The sequence below is a fragment of the Rousettus aegyptiacus genome, unplaced genomic scaffold, assembly GCF_014176215.1.
Source record: "Rousettus aegyptiacus isolate mRouAeg1 unplaced genomic scaffold, mRouAeg1.p scaffold_m13_p_6, whole genome shotgun sequence".
NCBI lineage: Eukaryota > Metazoa > Chordata > Mammalia > Chiroptera > Pteropodidae > Rousettus > Rousettus aegyptiacus.
Window position 1 is genome coordinate 38702010 of NW_023416309.1, and position 13553 is coordinate 38715562.

At 45.2% G+C, this 13553-nt stretch overlaps 1 protein-coding gene across 2 annotated transcripts in view; it reads left to right on the forward strand.

Annotated features, from left to right (window-relative positions):
• Nucleotides 1-11633, forward strand: part of CNNM1 (cyclin and CBS domain divalent metal cation transport mediator 1) — a 53037-nt gene extending 41404 nt beyond the window's left edge. For both annotated transcript variants that reach the window (XM_036223427.1, XM_016164138.2), the window contains 5 exons: nt 3-166; nt 5939-6122; nt 6274-6423; nt 8060-8155; nt 9129-11633. In XM_036223427.1, the coding sequence (XP_036079320.1) occupies nt 3-166; nt 5939-6122; nt 6274-6423; nt 8060-8155; nt 9129-9208 (674 nt within the window). In that variant the 3' untranslated portion in view covers nt 9209-11633. The remainder of the gene's footprint in view (nt 1-2; nt 167-5938; nt 6123-6273; nt 6424-8059; nt 8156-9128) is intronic.
• The last annotated feature ends 1920 nt before the right edge of the window (nt 11634-13553 follow it).

The window sequence follows — 13553 nt, forward strand, 5'->3', positions numbered from 1 at the left end:
AGTAAACCGCTCCCCTTCTCGCTGCAGCGGGCTGAACCGCTCCGAGTCCCCCAACCGTGAGCGCAGCGACTTTGGGGGCAGCAACACCCAGCTGTGCAGCAGCAGCAACAACCTCTACACTCCTGACTACTCGGTCCACATCCTCAGCGACGTGCAGTTTGTGAAGGTAACTCCCCCAGGTGGACCATCTCCTTGATCCCACCGGCAGAGCAGGCTGGGGAAGCAGGACAGGATGTGCTTCCCATTTCCCCATGTTCCAAGATTCCAAGCTAATATAATGATGAGGTTAAATCTCAGAAAACCATAGCCCATGATTCTCCTCCCTATTGCTTCCAGCCTTAAAGCCCTCTTGTTGCAAACCTTCCTCGGAAGTGGAGGTAGGAAAAAAATGGGAAAAGAGAAATTCTACTGTGCTAACTCATATTGGTTTGTAGTACTGGTCACATGGTTTGTGGGAAAAGAAATTGAAAGTCCCAGTGTGAGTAAGTGGCTCAAATATTTACTGAATGCCTGCTCTGTGCTTGGTACTGTCCAGGCGTTGGTGAGTTACTATGAACAAGACAGCAATCTCCTGCCTTTCTGTACCTTTCATGCTCATACGGAGAGAAAGATGACAAACGAGTAATCACATCAATAACCTAGGTAACTGCCGGTCGTGATTAATGGCTATGAAGGAAATACACAGGATCCTGGGATAAACAGTGATTAGACAGAGTTGGCCAGGAGGCTGATTTAAAAATGATTATCAGAGCAGGCCTAGAAACGGACATTTTTGCTGAGACCTGAAAGGAGAAGTGGGGAGAGTGTTCAAGGCAGAGACAACAGAGGCGGGAAAGAGCTTGGTGGTTCGAGGATCTGAGTGTTGTGCTGTGCTTGCTGTGTGATGAGGCTGGAGCGTCAGCAGCAGTACCACCTGGCGTCTTCAGGCCAGAGTAAGGCGTTTGGGTTCTATTTGAAGTGCTCTGGGAATTTTTGTTAGGTTTGTTTCTCCGGTCTCCATTTGCCTTAGTTCATTCGGGCTGCTATGACAAATTACCGTAGACCAGCTTAAGCAACGAACACTTATTTCTCACAGTTCTAGAGGCTAGAAGGACAAGTTCTGGGTGTTGGCAGATCTGGTATCTGATGAAAGCCCACTTCCTGGTTTGCAAATGAAAAACTCTGATTGGAATGGGTAGTTCTAGAGAAGGGAACTTTGAAAGTTCAAATGCATGTTTTAACACAGTGTTTGTTTTATTTTGGTGTTGATTTTCCCTTTTGTTTTGTTTTTTAATATAAGTTGAGATGATGCCTTAGACTAAAGTTAAAAAGTCCTTCCTTCTGGTTTAATGGACTCGTTAGGGCCATTACGTAGGCAGCTCTTTTACTTACCTCTCCCACCCACCCTCTTTTTTATAACATGAAGAGAGTTTTTGAGGAAACTAAAGCAAAGACTGTGAAAAAGGGGTATTTTCACTGGCTTAAGCCCCTGTGACTAGCTGCAGAAAGATTTTGCAAAGCTTTTTTATGTTCAAATAGAACGAAGTTCCAGAACTGTTTATTAAGTTCAGGAATAATTTGACTTCAAGATAAGTTACAAAATTAGATAGAAAGGTTTATCTAATGATTATCTGGGAAAGATATTAAAGCCATGATTAATAGTAGTTAATAAGTTATGAAAGTACCAAAGAATTCTTATGCCTTTTTTTTTGAAATGTATTCTGTAAATATCATTATTAAACTAAGAATATTTGGCCAATGTCTTACAGTCCTGGCTTGTGTAACTGTGACCAAGACGCCCCATCACCATCTGGTGGCAGAATCCCTAAATTGCAAGATTGTGTTTTGAGGGATAAACGTCATAAAATGATAGGAGACATCACACTAGTTAAAAGTGAACTTCTGGACACATTGGCTGCTAAGTCAAAATGTCCAAAAGCTCACTCTTACCTTTTATTAGTTTTAAGAGAAACAGGTCTGTTTCTTTGTAAGTTGGAGGGTCCTTGAGTTCTTAACCAGCCAAAGTATAAGAGAAGACAGTTTGACCTCAAACTGTGGCTAAGAAACGGTTCTGTCATGAAGAGAGAATAAAAACAGATTGTCTTTTGAACAGTGGTGTGATTCGCTCCATGAACCGATCAATAACCGTGTACTGAGTGTTAACAATGGTTCCAGGCACCATGAACTATACTAAAGGAATATAAAACACATACTCTGCCCGATGAGTAGATTAAAACCGAGTTAAGGAGAAGAAATATATGTTAAATGAGAGTGACCAATGCAGAGTGGTTTTGTAATCTACTTGATTACAAAATTGTGTGGCACTTATTTTAAGCACCATATTGCCTGGAGAATGTGCTGGACCTTTCAGAATTAGGAAAGAATAAGAGGGGAATTTAGGTGATGCCATGAGAGGGACACTGATAAACAGGAGTTTGGAAGGTAAATAAATATGATGCATTCAAGGAACTGAAGAGAGAAGCTGAACTGGACTAGTGGTTCTGGGCTGCCAAGCAGTGGGGACACTCATAGCTGTGAAGCCCGGATTATCAAAACTGGGCAGAGAAGTGTAGGTTGATCTACTAGACTTTCACTACCCAATACCGTAGCCAGTAGCCACAAGTGGCTTTTGAGCATATGAAATGTGGCGCATTCAAATTGATGTACTGTAAATGTAAAATATATGTATTGGGTTCCGAAGACTTAGTACAAAAAAAGAACGTAAAATTTCTCGTTAATAATTTTATTATGATTTTGCGTTGAAGTGAAATTATTTGGAATATGTTGGGTTAACATATGCAATGTATGATCGACATTAATTTCGCTCATTTGTTTTTATTTATTTTTAATGTGACTACTAGAGAATTTTAGATTACCCATGTGACTCACATTATATTTCTATTGGGCAGCAGTACTGTGCTAGATAGAAGTTCTCACAGGTTGTTGAACAAGAGGAGGGAAATGGCAAACAGTGATGCTTGAAACTAGAGATGCAGCCAGAGAGAGGTTGCTTCCCTGAAGACATTTTTCAGAGTGGTGCTTTGTCATCAATTTCTTTTAAGGTGACATTGATGTGGCATTAGTCTATGAGTTTTTTAATTTAAAAAGAGGAAGCACTGCGAAAGCAAGGCTATGAGGCAACAGAGAAGGTATACAATGAGTAGTGCCTTTCCTTTCACACAAAAATGCAGATCCTCCCCACTCTCTACCCTGACTTCTGTACCTGGGCCAACCACCCCCCCCCCGCACACACACACACACACACACACACACACACACGCACACACACACACCCTGCCATGCTTCCTCCCACTTATGCTACATCCTGGCTATAGCTGTCTGAGTCTTCTCTTTAATACCATTGACAAGTGGTTATTTAACATCTGTGTGAACACTTCCAATGACAAGGAACTTGGTACCTTACGAGAAAAGAATACATTTGTTTGGTATTATTACCAGAAGTAATACTTTATTCCCAGCTCAACCCTTCCTCCATAACAGTGCTCACAGGGAGGGTTAGCGTTCCTGGACCCTTGATTCCAGGTTTCTAGAGGGGCATAGCACTGTTTCTTGAGAACAAAGAGAGTGAGTGGTGCAGTCACTGCAGGTACAACCTGGACAGAACATTTCCCGAAATGAATTAGGTAAGTAAAATAGAACACTTTTCAACACTCACAAGAGGCTTCTACCTTGGGGTCCACAGCCAAGGTAGCAACTGATAGGAGCCCTAAGCCCACAAATCCATTTCAAAGTCAAACCAGAACGCTCCTCTCCTTTCTCCCTTCCCCCTCTCTTTTCTTCATTCACTGTCTCTTTTTTCCTCCATCTTCTTTTCTCGTTCTTATCAGAGTCTCCTTTGTGCTCCTGCTTTCCCTTTTGCTTTATTTTCTTGGTTAGGGGTTTACTTTCCTAAGACCTAGCCTTGCCCGCTTAGCATCTTCAGACACATTTACTCTGGGGGCCGAGGGGACACTGTTCCTCCCCACGCTGCCCAACTTCATGGAGAGTTTAGACATAATGAGGTGGTAAGCATGACCCCTTTCTTTGAAATGCATGCCTATTATAAAGTTCAACTGTGAGAGATCAATGTGGACATGTTTTAAACCATCATTCCTAGCAATTGAATAACATATTCACTCATGTTATCTCATTATCGCTGGGCCTTTTTAAGAGGCTGAGAGGGGTTAATGATTTGGCCAAGGTTGCCCAGCTTGAAAGTGGCAAAACTGGAACTTGAACCTTTGTCTTGAGTAGGCAGTTTGTGCTTCACACCATATTTTCTAGTCTAAAGGTCATTTGGCCTTCTTTAATTAGACAAGCAGCCAAATCTAAACTAACTAGTTAAAAGAACTCAGAGTAATGTCAGGTGCTTTGTTGGGACTTATTGTGTCACTTGGAAAATTTTCCTGTTCTTTAAGCTAGAGGATCCTGCAAGACTCCAAAGAAAGCTCCACCTTCAGAAAACCTGCGGGCACATTCAAAAAATTGCGTTTTGATGATGACTGTGCTTCAGGCCCTGCACCAGCTTCTTGTCAGTCATCTGTATGCCTATATACCCCAAAACTACAAAGTATTTATTGGGACCTCCTCTAAAGGATTATGAAAGGCAACTTAAGTGGACATGTGAGGGGTAACCTTATGCAGCCAGGTACATTTGCAGTGTACAGAGCCCAGGCCAGCTGATTTTTCCTGGAGAGTAAGAGTAGAGGCCCCTTAAACTAAAATATCCAGATTGCAGGGGGTGCCATTATTAGACTCTGGAGTTTCCCGCCTGAAAACTTGGAGTTCCACATTCTCACTTCGCCTTCCATCTACCAGGCTCAAAAGAGCGAACAGCAGCCTCCCAGCAAAACCCATACCGTATTAGGTGGCACCCCGGCTAGGACGTGGAAGGCTTGCTGGCAGTCAGACCGTAGGCAATGTCCTCAGCCTTTCTGGACCTCTTTTTTTTTATCTGTAAAATGGAGAGTATAAGGCCTCTCGTGCCTTCCCCATTATGACCGGCAAGGGTGAAAACACATACCTAAATGTTCTGTAAGCCATAATACACTACATAGATGGAAGGTTCCACCCTCATCTCTTAACTTCTACAAGCTTTTCTGGGTAACACTACCACTAGAGCTTCCACCACCGTCTGAAAACCTAACTCTCTGTTCCGTCTCTTTAGGATATTTCTAGTACTTCCAGTAATATATATGATTTCCAAAATTAAGTAAATAATCCTATAATGTTTTAAATTAAAAATTGAAAAGTGATTGTAAACCAATTTAGTGAAAAAGCGATCAAGAATGAGTTTGATACTACAATAGTAAACTTACCTGTGAGCTTCCTGGTCATAAAAGTTTTTGTAAGAGATCTTTGAGTTCTTATCCAATATAAGGAAGTATATAATTCATCTAGAGAAATGACCTTATTCCTTCCTGGCAGTAATTTGAAGGATTTATCGAATGCATTCCTATATGACTATGGAAAAAAAATAATACATATTGGCTTCATCTGTCACTTTTGACAGAGTTTATGTTCTTCATATGGAGGTTTCTTAATTCAGCCCTCTACACAAGTTGGGGGACATATTCTTGCAGAGTCCCCACTGACTGACCCTGAGGAAAAGGGCACTGATAATAGTATAAACCTGTTTTAAACTTCTCTGTGGGCAAACTGCAGCTGCCTTCCTTCCTCTCCAGGGTCTCAGGGGAGGACTTGGCAAGGGTCTGATCCAATTAAAATGACAGTGGGAACTCTAGTGGCAGACAAATAAGGGGTCACCTCATTGTCCCTCTACCCCTGGGCCCAGTATAGTGTGGGTAACGCCCCCGGTTCATGGGTTCTGGGTCACAGCGGCCTTGGCTCCAAAGCACCCTTGTGGGGTTGCGTCTGAGCTTGGGAAGCTGGGCCACCTCTAGGGAGGGCTCTGCTCAGCTCCTCCTGAGCCTCTGCCCCCTCTGCTTCTGCCCTCTAGATCACACGGCAGCAGTACCAGAATGCACTCACTGCCTGCCACATGGACAACTCACCCCAGTCCCCCGACATGGAGGCCTTCACCGACGGAGACTCCACCAAAGCCCCCACAACCCGGGGCACACCCCAGACCCCCAAGGATGACCCTGCTGGCACCCTCCTGAACAACAGGAACAGCCTGCCGTGTAAGACAGACAGGCGGATGGGCTGGGCTGCCTTGGGGTGAGGGAGGCCTTGCCTTCCTTTCTCAGTGCTGTCCAAAGCTACCATCTTGTTCTCATGGAGCCCCAGGTCTTCTCCAAGGCAGAGAGGTGACACACTCCCTGTCCTCCCCAGGCAGCCGCTCAGATGGCCTGAGAAGCCCCGGCGAGGTCGTGTACCTGAGGATGGAGGAGATGGCTTTCCCCCAGGAGGAGACGACAGACTTAGAAGAGCACAGCACCCAGCAGCTCCCGCTGTCTCCTGCAGCTGTTCCCACAAGAGCAGGTCGGGGAACTGAAGTGGGCCCAGATGAGTATGGGAGGCGGGGAGGTCATCACCCTCAGGCACTGGGTGAGGGGAGGCAGGGACCCCAGTCCCCATGTAAAATTTGCCACCTCCTTCGCCTCCAGGGAAGGAAACTGACATTTACTGAGCAGCTGTTAGGCCCATCATAACTCATCCAACCAGAAGGCAGCATGTAAGGCAGTGTTAGCAACTACGTTTCCACATGGGTTTAGAGCCTGGCTTCTTCACTTAAGAGCTATGCAATTTTAGGAAAGTTACTTTAACCGAAGATTCAAAGATTCGGTTTCCTTGTCTTAGTAGGTAAGTTTCCTTACATTAATAGATACAAACCATGGTGACTGCCTCATAAAGTGGCCTTGAGCATAGATATTTGGAGGGCACATCCCAGTAGTAGTCTATTACCAAGCTCTCTAAATAGTAGGTAGTTATTGTTAGATCCACGTTATGAATTAGGATATTGAAATCAACACTCCCTCTCACTGATAGGACTTTTGCCTACATTTGGGGCACAGAGCCAGAGGCAACCTGTAAGACTTGTCCTGAAGTCAGATTATATCACTTCCCTTCAAGGCATTGGACGCCTCTGTCTGGACAGTGGTTTGCACTGAGCTCCCAGTGTCCTAGCAGTCCTGAGACCCTTCTGTGCCTGCCTAAGATATAATTCCCCAAGCTTTCAGCAGCCCCACTGCCCAGGTTAGCAGTTGCCCCACCCAGCCTTCTAGATTTGCCTCAGTCCATAGAGTAAGACCCCTCAAGTCCAGAGTAATGACCTGACAAGTGCTCATCAATTTTCGAAGTCAGGGAGACAACACGTTTGAACTTGCAGCTCATGAAGAAAATCTGGGACATGTATAATCACTGTTCTAGGACCTGAATTTAGAACTGATGTTATTTTTCTCCCGCGCACACTGAATTTAGTAGCATGTAGCAAGAAATTGCATCAAAGAAATAAGAATGGAGAAGATGGGGTAGTCTAGTTCATCCTCCTGGTATGAAACACGAGGACCCTGAGACCCGGAGAAGGAAATGACTTGCCGCGTCCATATGCTACATTAGAAGAGGGCTCAGCCTCGTGGCTTTGGGTGCAGTGCAGTTTCCACCCCATCACTGTGCCTCACAGGTTAGGTCCTTACTGCATTAGCAGTAAGAGCCTGGGCGCCTTCCCGGCTCTGAGATTCTATGGCTTTCTGAATTCCCGCTGGGTTCAGGGGGAAGAGACAAGGGCATGTGCTTAATTGTTATTGAGCCCTGTGATTTTCCAAGATGTGTGCAAGTACAGGAAGGAGACATCCCCACCTGTCCTCGAATGTGCTTTTTGCCTGGCAAAGATGCTGAGTGGCGAACATCTTGGTTTCCTCTCTCTCCTGCCAAACGGTGTTTGGACGGTTGGATTCCCTCTCCTCTTCTCTGTCTCTTTCTTCCTTTTGTGGCACTAAAGTGACTCTTGTGAACTAATTAGAGCCAGCGCCTTCCTGGGCATCCCTCCCTTGTTAAGGCCACCGCTGCCTTGGCTCTGGTTTTGAACTTTTACCTACTGAGGAATGTTAACCGGAATCACCCCACCTAGGTCGGAAACACCTGAGTTCTTTCATTTTTTCCTTTCTCTCGGCATCAGACAGTGAATGTTGTAATATCAACTTGGACACAGAGACTAGCCCCTGCAGCAGTGACTTTGAAGAAACCGTGGGCAAGAAGCTGCTGAGAACCTTGAGTGAGTATCCCTTCACCCAGACAAAAGCTGCGCCAACCCCCCGCCCCGCCCCCTGCCGATAGTTAGCATAAAAAGCATGTTAAGATCTTACTCCTGGAGGAAGAACTGTTGACTCCTTTTGGGAATCCTAATGAGCTATAATCGTGGGAATCCATATAGGGCTTCAGCCAGTAATATACCCTTGATAGTTTGGGGATCTGTCCTGTTCAGTTGGTGATCATCTAGAACAGGAGTCCATTTGTTACCTCTGGCCACAGTGAAAAAGTCCAACAACTGCAACAGGGACCATATGGCCTGCAAACCCTGTAATATGTATTATCTGGTCCTTTAAAGAAAGAATTTATGTCCGAGACACTCAATAGAAAGGAAATCAATATCCTTCATGGAAGGAAGTCAGTGGCAGAGAAAACAAAGTAGAAAAAATACTCCTTCCTAAAAACAGAGCCTGGGAACAGATTGCCCTTCCACCCTTGAGGACAGTTGTGTAATTACCCTCAGCTGCTCAATGCAGATGGCAGGAGCTTCAGAGCTAGAGAATGTAGGTCCCTAGGAATGATGCCCAGCTACACCCACCACCTTGGGCTCATGGGACATCGAAGGTATGAGAACAATCTTCTCTCAGAGGATGTGTGGCAGTCAGTTGGGCCAGGGCCTTCGAGGGGCGAAAAACGCATGATCCTGAGGCATTACGTGAGCTTTACTCAACCCTCTGCAGGAAATCTCTCTATTCCGTTGGCACTGGCCTGGGTTCGTGGCTTTTTAGAGATGTTATCTCTGGTGGAAGGTGCAACCTAATCCTTCGAGATGTATATATGCTGATATCGGTACTAGGATATAATGCAGATTACTTCCTGCCCAACTATCAAAGGCTTTGTCTCCATTTTTGCTTCTATTTTGAAGAGCATACACTACCAAGAGCGTATGAGTGTCCTCCCAGTCTTAAAGAGTAATCCTTAAAAATTGTGTTTTTCAGGTGGTCGAAAAAGGAAGCAGTCACAGGATGGGGAGCGAGCTTCTGAGGAGAACTCCAATTTAACGCCTCTGATCACATGATGGGGCGGACAGTGTTTGCTGGGTGCGTGAGACTCCAGAGCTTTGCGGGAGAACCCACCCTCCCATCATCTGCTTCTCCCCAAGGCCTCCCACAGGTGACAGAGCATTCTGCTTTCCTTACCACCTCTTCACCCCTGTCAGTTTGGCAGATTTTCCCTCGTCGCCTCCAGTTTCACTCAGAGCCTTGCCGTGGCCATAATGGAAGGAGGTGCCTCCAGTGGGACATGCTAGGAATGGGCTTGTCCACAGGACAATCTGGGACTGGAAAAGAAATGACCCCAAGCTGACAATGCCACTCTGGGACCCCTGAGGCCTTTTGTGTTCTTTGAGATCCCCTAACGCCATATTTCATGCTTAGCTTAGTTCAGAAGGTGCCGCTGGTAGACAGGCACGTAGGAGGATGGAGTAGCAGGTATGAAGGTCAGCTCAGATGAGGGATCAAGAATTCGTCGAAACGGTAGAGCAGTGGGACTCAGCCGTGTTGGCGTATGAAGTTACAGTACAGAAAACTGTCGGTGACCGGTTTCCTGTTAGATAAGGGTTCCAGCAGCCTGGGAAGTGTGTCTCAGGTGGAATGGAAAGAATGTGAGATGGAACCACAAGTCACTGTTTTTCCCAGGGATACATCTACTTTGGCTCCTGATCGGCAGTTACCGACCCATCAATAAATCTGATCTATAAAATGAGGAGCAGGGAACAGAGAAACCCAATTGGGAGCCAGAGATGGAACTTCAGGTTTTAAGTGCAAATCAAAGCAAATAACACACACACACACACACACACACACACACACACACACACACACACACACACACACACACACACACACACACACACACTTCTAAGCTGTTAAAGCAAGTTTAGCCATGACAAACCAAAGAGTGCCCAGGTCAGCCAAGAAGGATGTAAGTTCTCACAGGACTTCAGTGTGCATTACACGGGAACATTGAAGAATCGCTCTTCTTTTTCATCCATTCTCCCCCCTCCTACCCCTTACTGCACCCCAGCAGGTCAGTTAAGTGTACTTTACTCCAAGAACACATTTAGATCTCTGGTTTTTCACCTGGTTTTGGGGGCAGATGCATTTCCAAGCAGAACCACCAGATGGCAGGATGACTCCACATACCTACTTGAATAATAAATGTTCTGATCTGAACACACAGCCACCCCTAGGGAAAATGTAGAAGTGAGTGAAGGTTGTCTTTGGGACATTTGTGTCCTGTTCTGATCTAACTCCCACCTTTGGGTTCCCTGGATCAGGGATCCAATGATCCAGTGCTGTTTGCTGAATCTCTAAACCATTTCCTAGCTTTTCCCTGGGGTATAATCCAGGCTTATCTTCCCTTCCACAACCCTCCTCCCACATTACCCCCACATCCCTATACCCATTCAGTCAATAATTCTGTAAGGAGATGGAGACTGATAATTCCTCTGGGTTATTTGCAGCTCAAAAGAAAATGCTTACCCACAGGAACCTTTAACTCAGGGGTTCTTAACTTGGGGTCCCTCACCCCAGGGAGTCCACTGTTGGACTTCAGAGGGTCTGTGAAACTTCAAACACTGTAGGAATTTAGCATTTGTGTTTTTATGTATGTTTTCCTGAGAGCTAAAGCTTTCATGAGATTCTCAAAGGTCTCGGACCCACACAGGGTTAAAAATTACTATTTTAACTGAAAGTGAACTTTCAGCCCAAAGTTTCTGCAGTGCAGAGTGAAATGAACACTAGGCAGTTTAAAACAGATTTTTACTTGTAAGTGGTCTTCGCAGGTATCCGTGAAAGTGATGGGGAAAGCTGGCATACACCAAGAAGTAGAAGTCCTGAGAAATTCTTGGCACACCCTAGGCTATTGTATGACCGACACCCCCACATAACTTTGTCCCCACTTCCCCGCCGAACTAGAACAAGTGTTGCAGACAAGAGGGCCACAGCATGTGAAAGTAAAGACTTTCCAGCTGGTGATGCCTCTTCAAGCAATGTATTATTGACTTCACACCCCTTGCCTGGCTCTGCCTGAGGCTCAGCAGTGCATGACTTCTTACGGATAACTCCACAGCTGCCACCCACCCCAACACCTACTCTTGCCTGGTAGGAATAGCCCTCCCTTCCCCACCCCCACCCCATGCTGGGTGCCTCAGACCCAAACCAGCAAACTGTGTCAAGTAAGAACTGCCATCATACATCTTCTTGCCCAGCTGGCCGCCTGCCCAAGGGGGCCTGCCTGGCTAGTCGTCTTTACATTAGGCCACGGGGCTCAGGCCACTGCTGTTGCATTACATCTGTCCCTTTGCAAAATCCCCAAGGAGCCTGTCACCACTACCTTCCCCATTCCTCTCCACCCCACCACACCCTGCCCCTGCCCCCACGATTTTCTTCAGGTTAAAAATTTAAGAACAAAAAGATTTTCATTTTAAAATAAAGCATCTATGAAGGATTAATGAATTGTAAATAATTTTTAAATAAAATGAAAATGCTTTTCCTGGAATGTGGCTGCTTTCCTTGCCCCTGGAATCTCAGTTCTGAAGCAGTTTCATTTGAGATGCAGGTTGGGTGGAGCTCACATGTAATTATCTCACCGGGAGCCCAGCTGCCTGAAGAGGCAAGGTCGTCAGGGCCAAGTGTGAGACTGCAGTTTAGGGTTACAGGAAAGCACTGGAGCTCTGCTTCGGAAAGCCAGATGGGGAGGATTTTGCAGGAGCAAATGCCAGAAATGGAAAGTAAAACCCAAATGAAAAGCCAGAGTGTGAATGAGGACGAGAAAAGAGCACTAAGACAATAATTTGTTGAACCCATGTGATGTGCAAGGCATTGGCAGGTGCCTTCCAAGTTCAAGGTCTTGGGGGCCAGATCCAGACAAGCCTCTGAAACATGTTGGTCACACTGGCTCCCTTCTGAACAACTCCAGTGTTTTCCATCCGAAGGTGGGAAAAGAACAGGGGAGTGGGCCAGAATTACTGGTCAGTTTTAAACTAATGCAGGAGGAAGGGAACAGCAAGACAGGTGAGAAGGTGTGTTTGGGCCTTTAATGTTTATTTGTGGAAGTTTGGAATCTGACACCTGCCACCTATCCTGAAGAAATAAGATCTTATTGGGTAGAACTGCGTTTTGGAGGGCCTCAAACCATTTTAATATCTTAGACTTTTTTTGCCCCCAAGAACTGATTTTTGCCACCTTGAAAACACTATAACCCTTGTTGAGAGTTCATGATTTAAAGCTATGGTTGGAGAGAATGAGAAAAGATTGACAGAAGGTAGACTCATTCGACTTCTATTCTGCCTGTCTTCCCTTACTAACGACAAGCATCTTTAAGCAGGAAAAACAAATACTGATACAAAGGAAATGGAACAGAAGGTAATGAAGAGGCGGATGCGAGGTCATTTCATCACTTTAAATCCGTTCGCACACTTGCACGGTGTTCACTGAAGGATGCTGGATGTCCAGCCAGATGATTGGTGGATCTGGAAACCATATCCTGTGTAGAAATACTGAAGAAAGGTGGCAGGGGAGAATTTCACATGGAAAAACAAAAACAATAACAACTGCAACTTTCAAATATTCAAAAGGTCATCAACCGGAACTGCCAGTGGACTCCGTGTTTGCGGTTTAAAGGAAGGGAAGAGGGGGACCAGGAGAGTAGGACAAATGGAAATCAAACCTTGAATCAAAGTAAAAGGTCTTTTTAATTAAGGTGCTCCATCAATAGAATGGGATGCTTCACCAAGTATTGAAAGAATCCATCCCCCCTCTCCTCCGCTCCCATTTGAAAATGATAAGTCAGGGACAATATGGGAGACCATTGCACTGGGGAGAGAAGCTGGAGTTAAAGACTTCTAAGACCCCAATCATCCCTCAAGACTGTAGGATTTTATAACTCAAAAGCATTCTAGAAAGGGGCAGATCCTGTTACAATAACAAGAATTATCTTTTAATATTTTAAAACTCCCAATAGTAGCCCTCTTGTTTTAAGACTCAGAATCTACAAAATCATCATGGGGAGAGTTTCTTGGACTCTCTGAAAAAATGTGATCTGCATTCAAGTGGCTCTAATTGTTTCAACAGAGTAGGAGGTACTCAACCGCAATGGGAGGGGCTGTGCTTTAGAATCATGGAGTGCTGTCAACCCTTTTATGAATCCATGAAGTCCAGGGTCTTAAGTGACATTAGAGGACAGCTGGGCTCTGGAGGACAAACCCAGCAAACCAACAAAGCTGTGGTGTGGCACGCTTATTAAAGAGAGGCGTGTTGCAAGAATAAGTGTTAAGTTTTGTCTCTAGCAACAGTAAATCCCTCTATAGCATTTGTTTTAAACCATGGTTACAACCCATTAGCAGATCACAAAATCAGTTC